Below are 25909 nucleotides of genomic sequence, written 5' to 3'. Positions count from 1 at the left end.
AAAACACAGATATGGTCCCAGCCTTTGTGAAGCTTCCATTCTAGAGAGGACACAAACAATAAATGACACAAATAAAATTATAAATTGTGTTAAGTGCTGGTCCATGTTTTAGACTGGTCAAATCTGACCTAATCCATGCCCCAAGTGGAAAAAGAAAAAATGTTTCCTCCAGAAAAGAGAAGGTTGCAGTCTTCCTCCCTCCTTTCTTTTCTTTATCTTTTCCTTCTCTCCACCCCCTTTTTATCTACCTGACCCATTTCTGTGAATCTGTTAAATTGAAAACATCAACTGCTAGACACTGCTGCTACCCCACCTTCCTAGTCAACACCTTTACGAGAGGCTGAATAACGCTGGGACAGAGCCGTGGAAACTTAAATTCTAGTCCTCATTCCGCCCTTACCTAGCAAGGTGATCTAGGCAAGTCATAAGCTTTCTGGATGCCTAGTCCTTCCGTCTTTACTGGTTTAAATTGGATGGCTTCTGAGGTTCCTTCTCCAAACCCTGCAATTGCATGATTTTTAAGCCTCTCAATTTGTGCTCAAATGGAAACTAAAAAAGCCAAAAGGGCAGTTTTGTCCCTTTATTAGCTTGCTCACCTTCTTCACTCTTGCCATGTCTAATCATTAATCTGATTAGCACTCAAATGCTGGTGTCCACAGCCAGACTCTGACAGGCTTCTATCTACTCTCTTGCCTGGCACTTGGTTTCCTGAAAAAGACCATTAATTTTCATGGTGACCCCAAAAAGCTGTAATTTGATAAGGCTGAATGAGCCTCAGTTTCTTCCCATTGTCAGCAGGCTCCCCTACCATTGGCCCCCATGGCATCTCTCATTCTGGAACCTAAAGACAATCTGCTTCATAATGGACACAGCCTGATACTTACACGCCACCTCTTACACCCAAGAGCCCTTCCAGTCAAGTTTTCTTGAGTCATTTTTTACTCTTAGCTCCAGAATCACCATCATTTGGGTGACCCACATACCTATCAATTAAAGCGTTACCCCAAGAGCAGGTTAAGTTCCTTAGATGGATGAGAAAGAGTTGAAAGGAGCCGTAACAACCTTCCAGTCCCACTCCCTGACTTTAGAACAGGAGGGGATGGAGGACACAGTCAGAGGGATCTGCATTCAAAGCACCATTTGTCTGTTAGGTAACGTTGGCCAAATTATTTAACCTTTGTGTCTGTTTACACTCAGCAGCATAAAGGCACTGGTTATATCTACCACTTAGAATTTCAATAAGAATTAAATGAGATAATATATGTAAAGTGCTTAAAACAGTACCTGGCATAGAGTGGGAAACTCAATAAACAGACCTTCTGTTACAACTGATTCCTACCTAATCATGGTCTCTTCTACTTCTTTCCCAAAAACATAATTCTTTTACATCTAATCTACAAACTAATTCTTTTATATACTATTCTGATTTTCTCCCTTTTTTGTTCCTGATTCTCACTTTTTAAAATTACGTTCTGGATTCTATTATCTCTATTTCATATATATGTGTGTATGTGTGTGTGTGTAAAACGTAAGTGCAGGAGCATGTCCATATACATGTTAATGGGGATACAGAGATCTATGTATGAATGTCAATACAAAACACTGCATTTTCTCCATTCTACCAAGATTTTGAGAAAATTAAGAGGAGTGTTTTCTCCACAAGTCCACCATACCACTCTCAAAAGCAAAAACAAAATCCAGAAATTTTCTCCATTGAAATAAACACTGTCCGAAGAGGCTACTGCAAGCAGACTGGACATGTCCTTGCTAGAGCAGATAAAAGACTAAACTGGTGGCTTTGAACTGTGACGACAGGTGCAGTTCCAGTGGCTTGTGCCAATGGGCAGAAGAGCAGCTTGTAATCAAGAAAGGGAGAGAGCTGCCTGGAGGAGAATATGGGCACAGGAATCAAAAGGGAAGAGTGAGAGGTAGGTGGTAGAATAAACTCATTGTTGGCTTTCAACTTGTGAAATTAAGAGCTGGCAGTGATAGCTAGTAAAATACACACTGATTAGTCCTCATTTATTTTTAAGCACATTAGTGTAAACGACAGCAGCATTTGCCAAACACAATTTATTTCTATGTATATTTGCTCAGCTAATTGACTTTTCTTCACAGGAGAAATACTAGGGTGTTATTTTTGTTTGTTTTTTCCTCTCTTCTCCTAAGACATCACATTGTGTGATAATTTCAGTCTCTAGTATAGGAATTCTGAGGTCTCCAAACAACCAGTTTCCCCAGAGGCAGCCCTGTACTTTGAATGTTCACTGCCTGGCTCTCTTAACACTGCTCAGGGGAGAGTAGTTAGGTAATCATCTCTCTGGTGCCAGGAAACAAATCGCTAAGCAGTTCTATGCACGCAGCTTTTTTGCAAAGCACCTGATTCTTTACCTCAATGTTGCCTCTCCATGAAACGCACTTGGCAGAAAATAGTGGCTGAATAGAAACCTCAATCCTGGGTACATTTCAAGGGCTAGCAAAGCTGAGTGCCCAAAGGCTGGACAACGTCAATGTCAACAATCTCTAAAGCAGGATCCTAAAGCTATCAAGAGCTATTAAACATTATAGTTACTCTGCCCTTAGTATAGACCAAGCATTTTTGAGAAAAGCCTTTCAAAATCTTCACATATCAGAAGCGTTCCTTTGCCTAAAGTTTCACATCAGTCAGGCGTATCCTCTGCTTCCTGAGAGTGTCGCAAGGTACACACACCATCAGACAGCACAGCAGGGACCATCAGGTTTCAGCAACTGCACTCCACAGGCAGGGAGGAAGCCTCGCCAATGTGGAACTGCAAGGACGGTCGTGGTCTAGGAAAATCCCTTTATTCAGAGAATAAGAGAAGCAAGCTGACGGGCCTTCACCATCCCAGAGTTAGAAGGGAAAACAACTGTTGGGCCTAACTTAACCCGAGTGAAAGGAAAGAACCCACCCTCTGGTAACTAATTTACAGCCTATTGAATAACACCAAGATAATGCTAGAATAACATCCAGACCTGCCGTTTGTTCAGCAAGCTAGAAAAACAGATGAGAACTTAACCAGAGAGGTGGTGCAATGAGTGATAAAAGCACAGGCTCTGGTGCAAGGTTGCCTGGGTTGAAAACCTCTCCACCACTTGCCAACTATGTGACCTAAGCAAGTTACTTACTTGCCTATTCTACCTGTCCAGCTTCTGTATAAGTAAAACGAAAACAACACTGGCAATGGCCTCATTGTATTGTTCTGAAGAGTCAATGAGTTAGTCAGTTAGCACGCGAGGTGCTTAGATCAGTGCCGGGCACACAGTGAGCATTATCTAAGTAGGTAACGTTCTTTAGTGAACATCCCTGAGAGAGGAATGCACAAACAAAACCTACCTTTCTGCATCAGAGTGAATTATTGGTTTCAGTATGAAACTGCTATTCAAATTACATCCAAAAAAGTTCACTTTTTTCCTATTTGTTGAATCAAAAAATATTTCGAAGATGTTTTAGAAAGAAAATATTAGAATACTATTTTAAATGTAAAGGACAATTAGTAGATGGAGACTTGTAATACCTCCTCCTCCCCCCAAAAAACACACATGCTAAAAGGCTGCCATGTTTTCAGCACATACTTATTTCTCAAGCATGTGAAAGCACTTTCCAAGTTTAAAGTTTCTTCAGTCCATTAAGAACATCAAGGTAGAAACCTGAAGACATAGGTTCCAGGCCTGGCTTTGCTACAAACTAACAAAGTGAGCTTAGACAAATCACCTTATAGCTTTATGAACAACTGTCTATAGCATCCTTATTTTTCTCATGTCCCCAAAGAACAGGAAAGACTTCAGAGATACAGACTGGCGTGCAGATCTGCATTTCAGAGGCAGTATGGTACAAATTACTACGCCGGGGCTGGCCCCGTGGCCGAGTGGTTAAGTTCCCGCGCTCCGCTGCAAGCGGCCCAGTGTTTCGTTGGTACGTATCCTGGACGCGGGCATGGCACTGCTCATCAAACCACGCTGAGGCAGCATCCCACATGCCACAACTAGAAGGACCCACAACGAAGAATATACAACTATGTACTGGGGGGCTTTGGGGAGAAAAAGGAAAAAATAAAATCTTTAAAAAAAAAAAAATTACTACGCCTTATTTCAACTCATTTGAAAGAGGAGCTTTAATATGCTCCCGTCACCTTGCTTGATCTCGGCAGCCAGCACTGGGCTTTCTATTTGGATTTCCACTTACGTAACTATCTTGGAGCGGCTCTTGCTGATGTTCTTCACATTCCTGATCCAATAATATCGACTTCAAACATCTCCTCCCTTAACTCCAGCAGCCCACATGACACAGCAGAGCAAGATTAACCTGAATATGCTCTGACCACAGAAAGATGCTCCCACACACCCACCATCCCTGTCACCTGTTTGTAGGTTTCTGCCCTGCATATATTTCTCCACCTTTTACTCTGCCTCCCTGTAAGTGCAAGCTTCTGAAATCCTCCATTGTTCTAGGTTCATCTACACCTTTTTTTTTGAGGAAGATTAGCCCTCAGCTAACTACTGCCAATCCTCCTCTTTTTGCTGAGGAAGACTGGCCCAGAGCTAACATCCATGCCCATCTTCCTCTACTTTCTATGTGGGACGCCTACCACAGCTTGTCTTGCCTAGCGGCACCATGTCCGCACCTGGGAGCTGAACCGGCGAACCCAGCACCGCCGAGAAGCGGAACGTGCGAACTTAACTGCTGCATCACCTGGCCGGCCCCATCATCTACACTCTTGCTCCACATTTTTGTGCCTTTCTCCCCTAAAATTTTTGTTCTTTTACTGATCTTCTCCTAACATCAACTCTGTAACATCTTTCTTGTCCCTGTTTCTATAATAATTAGCAATCACAGCATTATATGTAGAGGAAAAAAATGCTTTCTAAAACTTCTTTTGCCTTAAAGGACATTTTATTAGAGTGATTCCACTGAGTTTAGATGGTCCTTTTTAAGGCCACTTAAATTAAAGCAAACTACTTCAGGTGTTACAATTTATCGTCCCTGTAACTATTTTAGAGCATAAGGTAATGGATTCATAGCAATGACTATCATATTGCTTTTTGCCTATTCAGGATTTTTTTAAAGGAAGCAATAGGGAAATAAACGTAAATTTTAAAAGAAAAAAGATGAAGGGGAAAAAACTTAGACCTGCCACATCCATGTCAATACATTTAAAGAAACTGAGCTATATTTCTACTGATCTTAATTACATCCAATAATACATTTTGAAAAGGGTAATGAAAAACTTTTTACTTCAACTGAGTCACATTTATTTTATAGTATCTTAGACAGTAAAATCTGACACATGGGACTGGCCCAGTGGCATAGGGGTTAAGTTCACGCACTCGGCTTCAGCAGGCCCAGGATTCTTGGGTTCAGATCCTGGGCACAGACCTATGTACCACTCATCAAGCCATGCTGGGATGGCGCCCCACATAGAAAATAGAGGAAGACTGGGACAGATGGTAGCCCAGGGCCAATCTTCCTCACAAAAATTTAAAAATTAAAAAAATAAAAGAAAGATTTGACACGGAATTGTGTCTTCCTTTATTTTTCATTTTATTTACATTTTGTTTTTTTCCTTCAACAAAAGTAATATTTTTTCCAATATTTTAGAAACCTGGCTAGTGGAAGGCCTCTATAAGTCCCCCCACCCAACATATACACACATGCAATATAATCACTGTAGGCTGCTGGTGTATATTATTCCAGATTTTTTTCCTGTACTTATACTAACATGTATATCAATAATAAGTATGTTTTTAAATAGATAGGATTCCACCACTTACCAAAATAAGCCCTGATATTAGTGAGGAAGTGCCTGTCAGGGCCACGTAGAACTTCGGTGTTAATGTGTTCAAAAACATGCTCACTGAAAAAAAAGAGAGATGGAGAAGAACAGGGAATGCATGAGTATGTCATCAGTAAAACCGACTCTCATTTTGCTTTCTGGTGAAATCATTTGTTTCTGATGACGAGAATTATTAGAACCATAGCAAAGTACCATTAAAATGGTTCAGCATTACACAGGCTTGGAATACTAGGTTCAAGTCATATACCCTAGAAGAAAATAACTACATACAAGAAGAAAAGCACAGTTTCTTAGTTTCTGCCTCCTAAAGCCATTGTTGTGAGTAGTTTTCATGGATTCATAACCACTGAGGAGTCTAATGAAAGCTAGTTACTAAACTGTCAGTCAAAAACAGAAGATGCCCTTATAAGTTTTGTGGGAGCCACACATCAGAGTTCTTGATGAACCAACAAGCAGTATCTCAACCTTAGAACAAATGAAAAATAATTATATTAAACAGTTATTAAAGATTGTAATACTATGGTTACCTCTAAAAAGGAAGGACAAATTGACAAAAGTTAGCATATATTAGTAAAAGTTTTTTCAGCTTACTTAAAAGGCCATTAGACTGCTCATCAAAATAACTGGATCCAATGAAAAATAAAACCACTAAAAATAAAACTGCACTGTCAGGCTCCTTCCTGACCAATTCCTGCTACTCTGTTTATATCAATTATATAGGTGACCTGGTTGCCCATTAAGTAAGGTTCGCTTACACATTTATAAATATATTATAAGTCATTATCATTTATATCTGGATACTGCACAAAACTTTGACTATTACCAAAACAACAAGTGACCTAAAGGACCTTTGCACACATATTACACTTCTTTACTGAATTTGTTTGTGGAAGAGGATCACATCCAGTCCAGTTTTAGAATGAAGGACGTTAGAAGTAGAAGTCTGATCTCATTAGGGAAAAAGGCTTTTGCATTTGTCGTGAGCTCAGCCCAGAAAGCAAAGTCATCAACATGAACAGAGAACGTAAGCTCACTCATTCAACAAATACTTCTTTCTGTTTATGAATGAGACCATGGACAAAGAATGGACGTATGAATCAGACACAGTTCCCACACTCGAGAAGGCCACAGTCTCGTTGGGAAACAGACAAGTAAACAGGCAACTACCGTAAAGTTTGACAGATGCACAGACAAGTCCTGTGCACAAGATTTTATGAAAACACATAGAAGGGATGCATCTCAGGCTGGGGGTCAGGAAGATGTCCTGAAGAATAAGCAGAAGTTAACCAGACCAAAGAAGGCGGAGGAGGGACAGAAAGGCAATGTGAATGGAGGAAGGGGCCTGCTTGAGGCACTGAAGAAAGAGCACAGCCTTTCTAAGCAGTTGCAGGGGTTGAGGAGGGAAGGCGCATGAGCTATGGACCCTCAGCAAAGATGCAGATGTGGAAGGGTGAGCTGTTTTCCATCCTTCCTGGCTACTGAGCATCCTCTCAATAAGCCCTTCTCTCCCTGCACCCACTCTTAAATGAACTAGTTTGACTTGAGGTCTGTCATTTGTAATCACAAGAGTCTGGACTAGCACAATGTGCTCAGTCAACAGTCACTATTTGACTAAGTGGACTCTTTCAGGGAGGTAGAGAAAGGCACGGAAAGAGCAATAAGCCTACGGCTGTAAGGCAAGAGGAGGTACAGTTGAGCTGGCTTTGCTTAGCACTAAAAAAACCAAAAACGTAGTGATTTGTCATTTCTCACACAACAGTCAGTGGAAGGAAGCATATTTTTAAAAAAGGAAAAAAATCAAACAATCCTAGTTACAAACCTAGAACTTGTAACTGCCAGCTGATTCTGAGGTCCCTTAAATTTTCAAAATTCCCTTCCTCACACTATGAATGATCCCACATTTCCTATTATTTAAAAAACCAGAGTACTTGCTTTGTTATTGTGTAGTTACAAACACTCATATCTGTACCATATACTTTTCAGTAATTTTCTGAGGACAAACTGAGCATAGAATTTAATGAAATCCATTTCTAAAAAAAAAGAGAAAAAAATATGCCTGAATTAGAAGTGCTTAAGTAGCCCTGCTGTTAACTCCCAGCAACAAAAGCAGAAAGGAATGGAGGGGAAAGAGATTCTGCTGAAAATCACTGATCCACTGAGGGCAAAGACTTAAGAATTAACTAATAGTGAAAAAAAAAAATTGTGAGTTTTATTTTTGTTTTTTGCTGAGGAAGATTCGCCCTGAGCTAACATCTGTGCTGATCTTCCTCTATTTTGTATGTGAGCTGCCATCACTACATGGATGCTGATGAGTGGAGTACGTCCACACTCAGGAATGGAACCTGGGCTGCCACCAAACTTAACTACTAGGCCACAGGGCCAGCCCCTGTGTGAATTTTTTAAAGAGAGAAAAATAAACATTCTACCCATTCAGTTTTACTTTTTATATAGCAACAATAATTAATAATTAAAACATACTTCTCTATTTTATCCAGTTAAAGAAAGCTACTAGAGTTGGGAGAGACAATGCCATGCATTAAAAGAAACAGAGAGGGGCTGGCCTGGTGGCACAGTAGTTAAGTGCACACATTGCACTTCAGCAGCCCAGGGTTCACCAGTTCAGATCCCGGATGCAGACACGGCACCACTTGACAAGCCATGCTGTAGCAGGCATCCCACATATAAAGTAGAGGAAGATGGGCACAGATGTTAGCTCAGAGCCAGTCTTCCCCAGCAAAAAGAGGAGGATTGGCAGCAGATGTTAGCTCAGGGCTAAACTTCCTCAAAAAAAAAAAAAAGAAACAGAACACAGAGAATGAGAGAAGCAGAAATAGAAACATTCAGAGAGTGGGAGATGCTCATTTAATAACCTATTAATCTTAAAGTCTTTCTGGATATTCTGGCTAAAATCATTAAGACATGGCATTTGGCAATTCTGGGCATAAATGTCAACACTTAGTACTCGCCATTTTAATCTATCTATGTATTTAAAGTTTATAACAAAAGCACTTTCACATATTAGAGAATTTAATCCTCACTTCAGATCCACAAGGTCAGTATTATTCATCATCTTATTTCACAGATGGAGGTTGGGCAAAGGCCTACACACGTCCCCAAAGGTCAGGCTCACGGAATCCCTGGGTATACACGGGGAGATTGCTGAAAAGCATTAAGGAACAAAATAGCAAAAGGAAAACAGTAGCTTTTCTTAGAAGGGGATAGGAAGCTCTAAATAAAATAAAAGATACTAAAAGATGGATGTTTTTAACACTGTACTTATTTTTACCTCTGACCTTTAAAGATAAGTCCACTATGATCTTACCATCAGTGTATGTAGCCCAAATGTGGAAAGGCAGGAAGTCACCCCAAAAGAGGGGAGAACCTAGTTAAAGACTCAACTGTTAAATAGAGGGCTGCATACCGCAGGCTGGGCTGCCTCAAAAACTAAGCAATACCTTTCCTCGTTTCATCAGGGTCACCAGCAATTATTTTTGAAAACATATGAAGGCTAATAAAGTACCTAAAAATTGCACCAGAAAACTGCATGGTGTTTTTTGAAACATAAACTAGATTTTCCTGAAATCTACAGACACGTTAAAGTTACCTCCATACCTACTGGGGCTAGGCAAAACAAATTCAAAAACAAACAGGTAAAGACTAATCTAGCTTTACAAAGAATAAATTCATAAAACGTTATTAATGTCCTATTTCAACCCAGAGACAAAATTAATAAATCAGCAAGGCTTTTCATTTGATCCAGCTGGGCACTCCTAACAGGACACTGCTCAGAGAATACTGCATCAGTTGTTAAAAGGCAGCCTCAGGGACTAACATCACGGAGCACTCTGAAGATGCTGAACTTTAACTTGGCTTAGTCTTCTCATTTCATTAATGAGCAAATGGGAAGGAACTGAGTATGGCCCTGAGAAGAAACTTGGTAGGCAGTGTGGGTACATGGACTGTAAATTACATGACCTTTCTGGATCACAGAAGAGAGGAGATAAGAAGATAACACAACAGTCAACGTTGGGAAGTGAAGAATCACTCCTGTGAGCAGAGAACTAGAATCCAGAGGGCTTACTCAGGAATCACGTGGAACGGCCCTGTGAGGCTGAGGAGCCAGCCACGTTTCTGGCCTTCGTGACACTAAGAGCCATCGTCATATTCTTCAGAGAACAAACAATCTCCAAATGACACTCCTGGAAAAGACCTTCTGTAAAACAGAGTGAGCACATAACCCTGGCATTTGTCTGCTCAAATCTATCAGAGGAGCCCCTGAATGAAGAGGCTAAGGCAGCATCAGTGACTTGGACGCACTGCCTAGAAAGAACTGAATTAGGAACTTCAAAGTCTACAACACCCAAAAATATGGGTCTGCTTTGTCCTGTGTTCCTTTCAATGTCTTGCTAAAATATGGCATGTGAAACAGAAAGAATTAAAAAGTTATAAAATAACAATTAGCAATCACTGAAAAGGTTAGAAAAAAAAGTTTCCAGGAAGAAAGTTTAAAGAAACTAAGCATATTTAGGCTACATGGGAAAAAAAACTGAAGCAATTTTACGTAAAGGCATTATGCATGGGAAAGGGACCAGAGTTAGGAGACTTGGTCTCTAAACATGAAACCAACTGGGATGCTGTGGCCCCAGGAAAGTCTCACATCCTCCCAGAGCTGCTCTGAGGCTCAGATGAAATGTGCATTCCCTCATAATTTCAGTACATACCCGGTGAGTGCCTACCCTGGACCAAATGCTGGGGCTACATCGGTGTGGAGAGCACTGTCCCTGCCCCCAGAGGACCCACAATCCAATGGGTGAGAGAGGCAAGTAAACAGATAAGCAAATATCAAAGATGACGCAGGAGGGCATTATGAGGACACAGGCCACCCAAAGGGATTAGCAGATCAAGAAAAATTTCCGCCAAGAGAAAGCAACCCATTTGAGAGTTGTAGGATGAACTGGGAGTTATCCAGGTGAAGTTACCTGTGGCTGTTGAGGAGAAGGGGCAGTGAGAGGTAGAGCTGTAAGAGCATTCTGTGCAGAAAACTGCGGGCCAGGGCCTGAAGGTGCATGCCCGTGGAAGGAAAGGGAAGGGCAGAGCAGGCGCTTCAGAGTTACATGTGTATGTTGAGGCAATGGAGGGAATTACTATTAGATATGTGAAATTACTTCCTAAAGTGCCTGGTATACAAATACATGGGATATCGATTGACTAGTAGTGAATGGCTATTCTCAGATGAGACACATTAGAATGGGTCCAAATTATATTTCTAAAAATTAGAGTGTTCACTGCTGTCGGTCTTCTCCAAAATTATTTATGGAGAACTTCTAACAATTTTATGCAATGATGGCAGATGTGCAATGTGAGTTAACTAAAAAAATACTTAAGGAATAGACGACTCTGGTTTACTTACTTTTCTTAGTAAATAAATAAAAGTAACATTTATCTCAACACAGGTGAAAATCTTTATAAAAAGTATTGGCGTACTTTTGCGGCTGTTTCATTGTATATAAAATAAGAGAAGAATATGTACCTTACAGGGTTGTTGTGAGGAGTAAATGTGATAGTGTAGATAAACTGCCTAACACAGCAGACGTCATCAAATAACATGTATTATTATTGTTATTTATGTGTATGTTACTCTTCGTTTTGTGATTTGGCATCTTATATTTCCATGGTTGTAGAAAGCAGAGGAGACTGAGCTGAATGTGTAAATAATACGAGTAGAAGTAGCAGCAGTCATACTAGCATATACTGAGCACCTTTTACAGGCCAAGCACTATGGTACAGACTACAGTCCGAGAAGTAATTCCCCTGTGCTGTGATCTGTTCCCATGCTAAACATGGATGCCCTACAAAACAAGTGAGGAGCCAGTTAATAGAAGGGTGCTTTTAACTGGATTCTAGTACCTTGAGGCGGTACTAAAATCTTTGGGTAAGTTTGAAGGCATTTTAGAAAGCAAAGAAATTACTGAATCCCAGAAGTCTAACACGTGATCCTAAATCTCTGATTTCTGCCTTACTAGATGCTGTGGGAACAACCCATTCAGCCACAAGCCACATGGGAAACACCTGTAATCCCATTCCTTAGTTTTTCTTCAGTACCCTTGTGGTTTAGAACATAAACTATACTAAAGCCTAAACCATAACCCAAGCTCACTGGTTTACAAATATTTTAATTGCAAGGGACGAATAATGTAGGCCACAATAGCTTCCAGGCCCTGAGACAGGGACATCAAGGTGGACTAGGAAATTCTTCAGTTAATGCAAACCAAGATTTATGATTTAGTTTCTGAAAGTACACAGAGTCCCATGTCTGTAGAAAGTGCATCAAGACACGTTAGTCTTGAGGAACCTTCTATCAAACTGTTGTCTCAGACCTCCAAAGTGGGCTAGAGAACACCCTGGAATAGTTTAATCTACAATTAGCATTTTTCCTTGTGAGAATAGGGAATACTCTCTTCTTTCATTTTATTGTTCTTTCATCCCTGCTAACCTCTCTCTTCCTTCCTGTCAGCTTCCATTAAGTAAGGTTGTAACTTCACTTCTGCCCTTCCTCATTCACCAAAGGGCAAGAGAACGAAAAATGGAAGCTTTAATAACGTGCACACATGCTAACTGTGAACAGATTTCCAGATTGTACAGCTTTTAAAATTACAGAACTTGCCCTTTTTCTCAGAATGACACTGTGATGGACAAACCCTAAGGTGACCCCCAATGATCCCTGTCTCCTAGTGTTCATCTTTATGTAACTCCCTCCCCTTGAATGTAGGTGGGACATGTGACTTGCTTCTAACAAACAGCTATGTAAGATACCATATTGGTGGCAGACATGCCAGAGATTCTCCTTGCTAGTTTAACGAAGTAAGCAGCCATATTGGGAAGCCCATGTGGCAAGGCACTACAAGCAGGCTCTAGCGGCTCAGGCCAACAGCCAACATGAAATTAAGCCCTCAGTTCTACAGCAATGATTTCTGCCAACAGCCTGAGTGAGCTTGGAAGTAGATTCTCCCTCAGTTGAGCTTTGGGATAAGATCACAGTCTGGTCAACACCTTGATTATGGCCTTGTGAGACCCAGAGCAAAAGACTCAGCTAAGCTGTGCCTGAACTTCCGACCCACAGAAACCGTGAGATAATAAATGTGCGTTGTTTTAAGCTGCTATCTTTCTGGTAATTTGCTATACTGCAATATATAACTGATACAATCATGTATAATTCATGAAAGTGAAAATCAATGTGGACATCTGATAACACCGGCCGCCTGCAGTGTGCCCAGAAAGAGTGTTAAGATATGCCAACTCTATCTGCCCCAAGAGTTTCTTTCTCAACCACTCATAAGGAAAATGCAATTTCAACCTCTGCTGCCGTGAGAACATGTTATTCCACCTGCTGATCTGTAGTTCTCTTTGCAAATCCAATAATGCTAAAGTAGAAGCTAAGAGGAATTTTTTTAATATGGAAATCACGTATCCTCATTTCACTCCAATAATTGGTTATTGTTTCTTCTAGGCACATTTTAAACATACAACAGTTGAATGTTTCCAAAAAAAAAAATTAGTTTTACATTGGGCACAGCATCAGTTCAACAGAAGATTAAAAGCACATCGTGAGTACTTTTTCTCGTTGGTTGCTTCTGCTTCCCCTCTCCTTGCCCTTCACCCTGGTCACCTTGGACCCTGGGACAGGGTCTCAAGCTTTCATGCATCACAATTCCCTTGATAAATCCTGTGGCATTTATCCTTGTGAGGAAAAAGACATGGAAGTATATTTTTAGACCTGTTCCTATGGCAAGAAACCCTCATAAATCATTCTGTCTCCTCTTCTCTCTACCCTTGATGTTGCCTTGGCAACGTTACAGGTATACTGTTTCGCTTTGCTGGACATCTGGCTCTACTGAGGAGTGGAGCTGAGTACATGCTTTCTTTCTTTTCTCAGCTGTAATCTGGGAAACATTATCAGAGTGTTCAGCCTTCACGGCTCCATGAAGGACTGTCCAAAGCCCAGTCACACACAAACCTCGGTAACCCCTGAGGACAACTGAAGCAAGATCTCAGGTTATCTGTTCCTTTTTATTTATAAGCAGGCGGATAACGAGGAACTATACCCTGGTAAAGAACAGGAGAGAGGCTTGTCTTATATTTTTACCCACCTAAAATATGTTTTAATTTAGGGCTGAAGACCATTTTATGAATCTTTCTGTTCTCATAAACTGTTTAACATCAGGAAGAAAAGACAAATCTGTCTCTAAGGGGAGAAAATCTTCCCGAGGTTATGCTGCAAAGAGATAGAAGCCTTATGGAGACATGGTCCTCCGGGCTCCAGCTACCTCTAGTCTACAAGCACCCACTATGCCTCGATCCTCCAGCACCCAGCACAAAGCCTGGTCCCCAGAGGTACTGTGTGTTTGATGAACGCTGAAAGACTGCATAAGGACAGAGTGCTGGGTGATAAGTTGTAACAGCCATTTCCTAGGACTTCTGATAAGAAGCTTCGTATATCTGGCAAAATTGAAAGTCTTTGCTGGCTTGGACCTTGTCTTTTGGGGGAAGGGGTGTGTGTGTGTGTGTATGTACGTGTTTCTATCCCCAGGGTACCTGTACCGTGTGAGATGCTTACTAGGTAGACTGAACGACTACTACTCGATAAATTGAGAAGATCCCAGATACGTTTATATTATCCTCATACAGCAAGACCTTGGCTATATAGAAGCCTCAGAAATGAGTCATTTTGGATAGTTATGGATTTATCCTATTAAACACCAAAGATGCTTTTCTTTTTAAAACAATTTTACAAGGAAATCTTTCCAAAATGCATTACATACTTGACTGCATCCTTAAACAAAGCATCCTGAACATATTTCAATCTTTAATTGATGGCTTTAAGTCACCAAAATGAACACAAATTATAATACTCTACTAGCATGCAGCAATGTTTTCAGAAACTGTTAAAGTACTTTATGCCATTTCCTCCAAAATTAAATGATCCTAGACTGATGTGTTTTTATAGTCTTTTTCATAGTATTTTTGTCACTTGACATGCTATCAGGTATTAACTATTATTTGTTGTTGTTGTGTGCCTGCTTCAAATTGCTTTCTCTCCTTCTTAATATGCTACCTAAAAATGTATTGTGACTTCAAAGGCAGGTAATCAACTTTGGTGATTCAATAAATATTTATGTTTAACGTATGCTGGGCATTGTGTAAAATGCTAGGAATATAAAGATATATGATACATAGTTCTTGTCCTCAAGGAGCTCTCAGTTTTGTGGAAGAGGCAGACATGGAGACAAATTAACAGGCAATTATCATTCTGAGTGTAGCTCTGGAAATACAGAGTTGGTACCCCTAACTCAGCCTTGGGCTGGGGTAGGAGACAGAATGTACATCAAGGAATGCTCCTATGAGAAGGCCGCTAAGCAGAGCCCCAGAGGATATGCATTGGAACTATGTAAAATAAGACCTGTGGCCTCCTGTTGGTCTCTTTGATGCTCATCTGTATGTGCCATATACACCAGTCTTTTTTTCTTAGAGCTTGGTGGTTTGGGGAGTTGAAATGACTGGATTGCTGAGTTCTTGAAAGGTGAGATATCACTGTAGTGAGCTACAATGCATGCTTTTATAGGACAGCTGTAATAATGTTGTAAAAGAACACTGGTTCTTATGTTCACACTAGAGCACTCCAAAAGGCTCCTCACAGCATCAGCCACACAAAATGTGCTTGGACTTTACCATCATCTTAAGGAGAATTTGGTCATCAACTTCTGGTTTACCCCTCCTTTACTGAAAGTTATTAAATAAATATATATAGAAGTCCTTAATGGTTTGATTTAGGAAGATAACATGCTGCAAAGATGAATGTAGCAATTCATTACCTAATGGGCCAGAATAGAGATAACTACCTAAAGGGTTCAAAATACTAGTGGCAATCAACTGTTGAAAAGATAATTGTTAAATCTAAGGTGCATGGAAATAACTAAGAAAGGTAAGAAGAATATTAACAAGAATAATGGAGTAACCATCCATATTCTAAAACATCTTTTAGTAAATGCTCTGTATTTATTAATATTAGCTAGTTCATTCATTTATCCAAAATGTACTTAGCTTATAAAAAGTACAAGACACTCAACTAGACACTGGAGTTGGAAAATAAAATGATAATGAAACTGATCCGCTTGAGAAGGGAAAATAAAATGCCCATACAAATAACACAGGACAGAATAGGAAGAGAAAGAAGAGAGGTACAGACAAAAACTAGAGGGAGAAAGGTAAAGACAAAATCTAGAGGAATAAAATATTACTTCCCGCTAGAAGGGTCAGAGAAGTTTAATGCATGAGATGTCTTTCCTTCTGGCTTTGAAAGAAGGATAAGCTTTGGAGAGGAGAAAAGAGAGGGAATGGACTGCAGACAGACATTACAGCACACACAAAGGAACTGGGTTGGAGTACAGGGCGGATGATGAGAAGCAGCGGAAGAGAATGCTGCTCAAATGCCAGGCCAAGCAAACCAGAGTTTATACGGCAGACAGTGAGAAGATACTCACCATTCATGAGCAGAGATGTGACTAAGGCAGATGTGCCTGGTAGTAATGCAGCAGTGGGTAATACGTACAGCTTTGGGAGTTATTTCAGAGGGGAGCTCCTGTAATACCAGTAGAGTGGGAAATTGGGCATATCAGATGGTGCAGAAGTAAATTCAACAGGATGTGGTTCTTTACAATGTGACATAAAGGGTGAGAGTCTGGAGAAGTGAGGCCAAAGTCAAATTGCAAGTGATTACAGACAGTTAGTGAGTGGTAAGGAAATCATAGCAGCAAGCACAGGCTACTCTACAGGAAGTCTGGCAGGAAGAGAAGAAAGTTTATCATTAAGCGCAACTTAAGTTAAAAGAAAATAGAAACAGCACCATATGAGTTAGTAAGTGACTTAGGAATAAAACTGAACTGCAACAAGATCAGCCCTCCTAAAACATCCAATATTGGTTCAATCTTATACAAAACTTTCAAAGACATACGGTTAACCACTGGAAATGTGTGTGCTTTCTCTGAGATTCTTCTTTTTATACAGAATAATTAAAACAGAGTGAAGCAGTTTACTTGACAAGATTTTGAACCAGACAATTACACATACGTATATTCCTGTTTTATCAGTTGAGATTAAATGACAAAACAAAAATAAATTTATTTTCTATTCTATTTATTCTGATTTTTGCACTTTCCATTAATTTACTTGCTCTGTTTTGAAACCGTCTGCTAACTTACAGCTGAAGAGTTTGCCTCAAAGGAGGATAATAGTTTGGCCAGAAAAGCAACCATGGGCTATCGGGTAGTAAACTCCAAATTTGATTTTAAGTAAGGTATTTCTTTTCATTATATACTCGAAAAGTTCAATGACTAATTTACTTCTCTTTTGAGTGAAAAGCTGCCTCACAACAGAAGGGCTGCTGGAAGCTGTGTTAAGGGTGTTTCCATATGGGTGAAGGTGCATAACCCACAGAGATAAGAAACCACAGAGGAAAACACCAGACAGGCCAATATTTTAGTATTCAGCTGCTCCAACTGCCTGGTTGTCCAAAATAAGCCCTAGGCTTCATTATTTTCAATTCCAGTAACTAGATTTGGCTTTGCACTTGCATCAAATGACTGGTTACTATTCCAGAGAACACCTGAAATTATCTCCCCAGGTACAGGGCTGGCAGAGAATTATAAGTGGTAAATCACAAATGCATCTGGCTTTAAGCAACATCTACAGGTGACAGTCAATGGAAACTGGGCACCGGTATTTTGAAATACTGGTAAGCTAGTTAAAAAAAAAAAATCTACTAAAAGATGCATCTAATTCCAGATGCCCTATGTGGTCCCTAATACAAATGCTCCCAATCTCTGTGGATAGCTTTTTTCTCCCTTTCAAATCTATTCTTACTATTTCAAATAGTTGGTTTTGTTTGTTTGTTTTTTTAGGAAGATTAGCCCTGAGCTAACTGTTGCCAATCCTCCTGTTTTGTTTTTTGCTGAGGCAGACTGGCCCTGTGCTCACATCCCTGCCTATCTTCCTCTACTTTATATGTGGGATGCCTACCGCAGCATGGCCTGCCAAGCGGTGCCATGTCTGCACCCGGGATCCAAACCGGCGAACGCCGGGCTGCCAAAGCAGTAGGTGAGAACTTAACCGCTGCGCCACTGGGCTAGCCCCTCAAATAGTTTCAGAGATTGCCATCCCTTGCTGTGAGTGACCCATTCATCTGTAATGTAAAAAGAAAGAAAGAATTGCATGTTTTTTAATTAGCAATTCCTAGATCCTTAGGGCCCAGGCAGTTTACTTCCAGATGGATCAGTAGATGGCTAAACCCCAGGATTAATGCGGCCGCAGTCCTGGGTCTGAATGAGTCAGCGAACCTCATATCAAGAAACCCTGTGCCACAAACTCAGAGGACACCTCTGAGCAGTTCCATTACAAACAGGTATTACCACTGGGAGGCCAACCATCACATCACTATAAAAACAACCCTATTTTAAAGGAAAAAAGTGGATCAATTTTCAAGGTTGTTCTTCCAATATATTTTTTAAAATATAGAAAAAAATTTTTAAATCACCCTTCCCAGCCAAAAAAAACCCAAAAACAAACTAGCACATACAACACTGATAATGATAACCTGCACAGGCTAAGGTTCCCTAGAAATAATTGCTAAGACAAAATCATGCAAACTGACAGACATAGAGACGAAAGCACAAAGAAATATTTAACGTTACTCAGTAAGCAGGTACAGTAAGTGATTTGCAAAAATCCCACTTTCAGTATCATTCAGATCATTATCCACAAAATGTCCAACACCATGGTTATGGGGAGAAAAAAATGTCTTTATCAGGCTATAGTTTTAAATACTTGTTTCACTTCAACAAACATACACTGTGGAGAGAAAGGCTGACTAACACTTACTCTCTACTGAGGGCTATTATGTGTCAGGCACTGTTTTAGGTGTTTAACATATTTTTAATCATTTGATCCCCACCGGAGCCCTGCAAAGTTTTGCATTATTTCTCCCATTCTGTGAGGATGAAACTGGGGCTTACTGAGGTTAAATAACTCGCCCAAGGACATGTAGCTATTAAGGGCTGAACAAGCTCTGTCTGACCCCAAAGCCAGTACTCTCTCCCCTGGGGATATACCTCTCTTTTGGATAACTGACACTACTTTTGGGGAGACAAAACAGAGATAAATGCCCAAGTTTCAGGTTTGCTGCTTGAGGTTTCCAGTGTTCACTGCCTCTTTTGAAATGGCAATCTGGTGCTTGCTTCAGAGGCAGGCCCGGTGGCTGGGATCAGGTAGCCCTCTCGGATCTGAGAGCAAAGGGCTGCCCCGAAACCACAGCCTCAGTCTTAGGACACACAGGCCCTGCAATGACTTCCTCCTGAGTTGAGGGTGAGGGGGAATAGTGGCTGATTACTGAGCCATTCGTTACCACACAAACCTCATGCGAAATGACTGTGACTCTCCCCAAAGGCTATCATTAGCAATGAAGGATGATGTCTGCACATTCTGATGCATTCTATTCTGTATTCTATTTTATTCTGGATCTTATTCATTTATCTTACTAAGGGTCAAGATAAAACCCAGGGCCAGATATTTCACATAGAGAGAGGCAGCACTGTCTACGGTCAGGACATACATAAGGACAATGAAAGATTTGGCTCCTTTCTCTGATTCTCTTTTAGGCACCATTCGGTCTTTATTTTTAGTATGAACATTTTCCAATGTTATTAAACATTCTTTGAAAACATGATTTAACAGCTGCATGATAAAATTTCCTCTTGAAGTCTTTTTATAATTTATGTAACCACTGCTGTCAATGGAAATTTAGGTTGTCTCTAAAGTTTTTGATATTTCCAATGCTATTACAAACGACAGTAACTATCCTTGTACATAATACTTTGATGACATCTCTAATTATTTCCTTAGAATGAATTTCTAGAAGTAATATTAATAGGCTAAAGGTTACAAGCATTTGAAAATCTTGATTCATATTGACAAATTACTTTCCAGAATGGTTGTGCCACTTTCCACTCCAATAGTGTTTGAGAGCACCTGCTTCACCAAGTTAAGTATTCTGTGTTGTTAGATCTCTACCAAATTAGAAAAGACAGAGGGAGGGAGGGAGGAAGAGAGAAGAAGGAAGGAAGGAAGGAAGGAAGGAAGGAAGGAAGGAAGGAAGGAAGAGAGGGAGAGAGGGAGAGAGGGAGGGAAAAGTCATTTCTTTGATTAGTAGCTAAGCTAAAATTTTTTCATGTTTATTTTCTCTAGTTTTTATTCTTTTGGGAATATCAGTTCATGTTATTTACCAATTTTCCTATTGGAAGGTCGTTGATTTATAAAAGCTCTTTCTTTAGTAAGTATGGTAACATTTTTTTTTTTTTTTTTTGCTTTTTAAAGATTTTATTTTTTCCTTTTTCTCCCCAAAGCCCCCTGGTACATAGTTGTATATTCTTCGTTGTGGGTCCTTCTAGTTGTGGCATGTGGGACGCTGCCTCAGCGTGGCTTGATGAGCGGCACCATGTCCGCGCCCAGGATTCGAACCAACGAAACACTGGGCCACCTGCAGCGGAGCGTGCGAACTTAACCACTCGGCCATGGGGCCAGCCCCAGTATGGTAACATTTTATCTGTCATAGTTGATGCAATTTTTCCCTATGTTGTTTTTTAATTTTGTTTCTGAGTTTTACTTTATTTCCAAAATTTTAACAGAACATTTTCTATGTAAAAATTGAGGGCTTGGGAGGAAAAAAATTACTGGGGGAAAAAACACTATATACAACTAACTAGAAAGTAAGGTTTACTGGAAGGTTCTCTTCTATCTTCTAGTTGTCTTTGATCCAGAAAGTGGAAGGAACACTCCAGAAGTATTTGATGACACGAAGAAAAACAAAACAAAACAAAAAGAAACCACTACATTGAATACACTGAGTTTCATGGGCTCTAGGCAACTGCACAGCAAGTAGCCAGAGCAGACGCCTGCACACACACAAACCATAAATATTGTTCACTAACAGAACAGAACATGCAGAGGCATGTAATTACATGAGAAGGCATGACTATTGGTTTAAGTGATTCCTGCAGGATGAAAAACAGACCCAAAACACAGAAACCACTAAAATGAGCTATTTCTCAGGCTTCATCACAGACAAAACCAGATTTAGAAATGATTGGAGTATAAGATGAGACACATCAACAGCTGCAGAGAAAATCAAACAATTTCTCAAAACAGGCAGGCAAGGGCCCTAGCTGCTGAAAGGAAGTATTCAGAAAAAAAATCCTGCTTGCAGACTATCAGAGTTAAAAACATTCTAAACTGTCTACCTTGGTTTAGTATGAAAGAGAAGCTCTTTCTCTTGTCACGATCACTAGTGACTTGATGTATTCCTTTTTTTTTTTTTTTTTTTTCTTTTGGTGTTTTCCACCTTCCTTTCTTCTTTTTCTTATACGGAATTGCTATGTACTTGTCTCTTATTTCCTCTGACTTCCTTAGGAATAACCACCATGACTGACTTAAGCAGTACACAGATGGACACACCCAAATTACAGAGAACAGGTACCTACTGTTCCAAAACCAGGAAACAGAAAAAAATGACAGCCTAAAACTGATTTGCTCCTAAGATTTTTGATCAAAGTAAAAACATAAAATTTATCTGTATTCCCACCAAATTAAAAAAAAAAAACAGAGCATGCCCTGGCTCCAGAAAATTATAAAAAGTTTTATAACTACAATTTTTAAATAGCTGACAATTTTCATTGGCACTGTAACTTTCTTTTCTCTGACAAATAATAATAATAATGGCAGCAAACATTTATGGGACCTTCATAAGACTCCCAGCAACAGGTTAAATGCTTTATATTCACTGTCTTTGTTAATTTTTACAACTTCATCAGATAAGTGTAATTATTCTGCCCATTTTTACAGATAAGAATAGTGAAAATTAAATCACTCAAGTCATTTGTCCAAAGCCACACGGCTACAAAGTGACAGACCCACAATACAAATTCAGGCGTAACTGGCTCTGAAGCCTAAGTTGTTCACCACGGTTCTAAGAGCATCTTCCACTGGATGGAGCCCACAGCAGCTCTCACCCAAGCCTCCAGTTGGATCATTCCTTTCCATCTGTGCTCCCCTCAGTGGTCCAATGCTCCCTTCTCTTGCCTACACTATCCTACCCTCTAACTCATCTCCTTGCTGCCATCTTTCAGCACTCAGTCTAACCTATCCCCTACCCTGCCACCTTAGTCACCTTTTTAACACATGGGAGCTGATAGGCTCCAGTTTAAAGATCACTAACCTAAGGCATGACTAAAAACAGATGAAGAAACGAGTGCCCAAAGATAACATTCCTTAGGCCATATTTCTAGGTACAACAAAATCTCCTGATTCCTTATCCTGTGCCAAAACTATAATTTATTACACAGTGTTAGAGCAGAAAGTATCATCTCTGCTACTGAATTTGGGATCTCAGACTCAAGATTTGGACGTCTGTGACGGTTTACCAAAGGCCTATATCCTCTACATATATGCTCAAAAAATTCTTGAGCTGCCTTTTTAACATGATCATCATCATCATCATTATTTAATATATAGAAGATGATGGGAGGAACCAAGGTCAGGAAGCAGGCAATCAGTAGCTCGCCTCGCCTTGTAGTGCTGCCTCCAAATGCTCACAAGGAAATCTCCACACCTGGCCTGTTTCTGTGCTGAGACACAAAACAGACACAAATATTTACTTTCTTCTTTCTTCCTTGAATGTTAGAGGAATATACTTAATTTCATATATATAATAGAGAAGTAAATATATAAAGTTATGCAATCATATATAACATAAAATATATATCATATAACCTTATATCATTACATATTGTTTGCTGTAATTTTATATAAAATAATCTTAATTCTCTGAAAGTGTTGGGCACTGCCCCATTCCTATACTTGTTCTGATTCCTCCATGGTTCTTATTAAAAGAACCATAGCAGAAAAATAGAAAGTGTTCAACAAATAGTTGATCAATTCCTAACTTTCTAAGTTGTGCAGAAATATATCCTGTCACTAGATATGTATGGTATTACAAGCAGAATAAGTGACTACTTTAACCAACACACCAGGCCATCTACTTTAGGGATCAGCAAATCAGGGGTTGGCAAACTACAGCCCACAGGCAAAATCCAGCCCACCATCTCTGTTAAGTAAATAAAACTTCATTGAACACAGCCAGGCTCATTAGTTTACATATTGTCTACTGCTGCTTTCATGCTACAACAGCAGAGTTGAACAGTTGTAAAAGAAACTCTATGGCCTGAAAAGCTGAAAATATGTACTATTTGGCCCTTTACAGAAATAGTTTGTCTGGTCTACATTAAATAAAAGCAGGGCTTCTCTGCTATTTTCTACTGGCATACTTCTAATGGCAGAAGAAAATTAAGTATGTTCTCCACGGGAGTCATGAACCCCAGTTTGAGAAGCATAGATTTAAATGACCATTTGCCCTTTCAAATCCTGCTGGGAAGCCATCAGTACTCCAATGATACTGCCATCCCTCAAACCTTTTTTAAAATCGTAATTGTAGCTGGATGTACTTTCTTTTCAATAATCTCAACTCTGGTAAATACTAGTACTTTTAGAGGGTAAGTTTTGTTTTTGGTAACATACAAAATTTTGTACGGCCCAAACTAGCACCAGAGTTAAGTAGTCAAATTGGATATTTCTGGGTTTTATCACAGCTAAACTGCAATTATATATTAATGAAGCTGATTGTTTTATATGACTTGTCAACTGATTCAGATATCAAATATAATAGTGAGTTTTGTGTGTGTCAACTTGGCTAGGCTACAGCCTCCAGTTATTTAATCAAACACTAATCTTTGGTATTTTGTAGATGTGATTAAAGTACACACGCAGTTCACTTTAGGTAAGGAAGATTATCCTAGATAATCTAGGTAAGCCTGATTCAATCAGTTGATGGAACTGAGGCCTCCCTGACAAAGGAGAAATTCTGCCTGTGGATAGCAGCTCAGCTTGTGCCCAGGAGTTCCAGCCTGCCCTTCCTGATGGCCTGCCCTAGGGATTTCAGACTTGCCTTGCCAGCCCCACAATCACGTAAGCCAACTCCTTACTTCTCTCTCTCATTTTAGTTTAAAAAGCAGATTATAGGGGCTGGCCCGGTGGCGCAGCGGTTAAGTTCGCACGTTCCGCTTCTCGGCGGCCCGGGGTTCACCGGTTCAGATCCCAGGTGCAGACATGGCACTGCTTAGCAAGCCATGCTGTGGTAGGCGTCCCACATATAAACTAGAGGAAGATGGGCACGATGTTAGCTCAGGGCCAGGCTTCCTCAGCAAAAAGAGGAGGACTGGCAGTAGTTAGCTCAGGGCTAATCTTCCTCAAAAAAAAAAAAAAAGATTGTACAACTATGTATAGTTTGACCCTTTTGTAAAAAAATTCATAGATTATACATTTGCTATCCATGTAGGTACATAAACATGGGTACAGTTTCTGAGCACAGAAAGAAAGGCAGAAGAATACAAAGCAAACGTTCCAATATGCGTTGTTGCTGTTTTTTAATCAGTGGGAGAAAAGATTTTCAAAACATGACATAAAACTAAAAACTATAAAGTAGTTATCTTTAGAGGGTGGGATTACATGGAACTTTCATTTTATACTTTTACATTCTCTATAGTCTTAAATTTTTTACACATACATGTATTATTCTGGTAATCAATAAAAGTATATATAGTTCTAAAAACAACCAATATATGCTATTTTTTATTTCAATGAATAAGACATTTTCTAAAGCAGGAATTCAGAGCAATTTTTTAAAAGAATATTTCAATTTATTTTAGTTCAAAATGAGATATTTAAGGATAACTTGACAGATTAATAGCAGCAACAACAAAATTCTCTTTATTAAGTTTTCTAGGAGAACTAAATAGGAAAGCTTACATATGTTTACATGTTTCTGAATTCCAGTTTTAGAAAGATGGTACATGAACAGTGAATGATTTTTAATGACTACAATGCTACAGTCACAAAATCTTGTATGGATTTGTTTCAGTGCATTTACAATTGCAAATGCATAATTCACAATGATTTATTCAAGAACCAGAAAGACTGTTCCCAAGACCTAAAAGACTGTTCCTAAAAGAGTAGAGCCATTTAGGAAGCCAGCAACTTTGATTTAACATGCACAGTCTGCACGGAGCAGTGCCACCCACCCAAGCACTATCACCATCCTTCAGTGTCGCAGTGGGCTGGTGACAAGACTTAATTGCTGAGCTACAGCTAATTACAAGGCAAATAAAACACTAAGAGAGAATTCACCCCAACCAAGTAACTAACAGAGTAGACATTAGTTATCTTAGAATGCCCTGCATATGCTAATTCAAACTTTATCACCCATAAAGGCATTCATACAACCATGACTCTTTTGTGTTCCATTCTTTTTCAAGCTTTATAATAGTAGGAATGACCCTGGTGCAGAGCAACTATCTTGCTACCATGTAGCTGGCATTCAGCTTTTTCCAACTGGGCATGAATTTCTAAGCCTCACCCTGGGCTTTAAGCAGCATTGTTTAAATAATGTAAATTACTCTGTGGTAATAAGTTGATAATATATAATAAATCCATTAGAAAGAATGAAAGTAACAGAATAACTAGAATTCACAATGCTTACATTATATCCCAATAAGTGCAATTAATTTGTATCACCAGATGCTGGATTAATTAACATATTTAATCAGCAATGTTCCTAAAACTAAGGTTGTAAAAACAATGATTATAGTTCTTGAAATCCTTATTTTATCAACCATACTGTTAAATTGTTGAAATGATGAGTTGCACCTTCTCAACATCAAAGATCTACAAACTATGCTTTGGATTCTGTGTCAATGTTGTATAAAACTATTACACAAACAGCTGCAACTAAGAGTTCTCCCCTGTTTTTCAATCCCATCTAGCTACATGGAACACTTCTTCCTAGAAAAGATCTAGGAGTCAGATTTGCTTTCTCTTGAGCCAATAGTTTAATGTCTCTGAGCCAATTTTTCTCATCTATAAATTGAGAGATTTGGACTGTA

The 25909-nt window shown here is 39.6% G+C and overlaps 1 protein-coding gene across 18 annotated transcripts in view; it reads right to left on the bottom strand.

Annotated features, from left to right (window-relative positions):
* The window catches only part of ST7 (suppression of tumorigenicity 7), a 250563-nt gene that overhangs the window by 106366 nt on the left and 118288 nt on the right, over positions 1-25909 (bottom strand). For 13 of the 18 annotated variants that reach the window (XM_044762524.2, XM_044762587.2, XM_070512249.1 and 10 more), the window contains exon 2: positions 5791-5873. The exons of 4 other annotated variants lie outside the window; for them this stretch is intronic. In XM_044762524.2, coding sequence (XP_044618459.1) covers positions 5791-5873 — 83 coding nt within the window. Of the gene's footprint in view, positions 1-5790; positions 5874-16351; positions 16480-25909 lie in introns of those variants that run through there. One more of the 18 variants, XM_070512325.1, reaches the window with a different exon arrangement.

The sequence above is a fragment of the Equus asinus genome, chromosome 1 (genome assembly GCF_041296235.1).
Source record: "Equus asinus isolate D_3611 breed Donkey chromosome 1, EquAss-T2T_v2, whole genome shotgun sequence".
NCBI classification, from domain to species: domain Eukaryota; kingdom Metazoa; phylum Chordata; class Mammalia; order Perissodactyla; family Equidae; genus Equus; species Equus asinus.
Note: the sequence above shows the minus strand (reverse complement) of the source record. Positions and strands in the feature narration are given on the sequence as shown.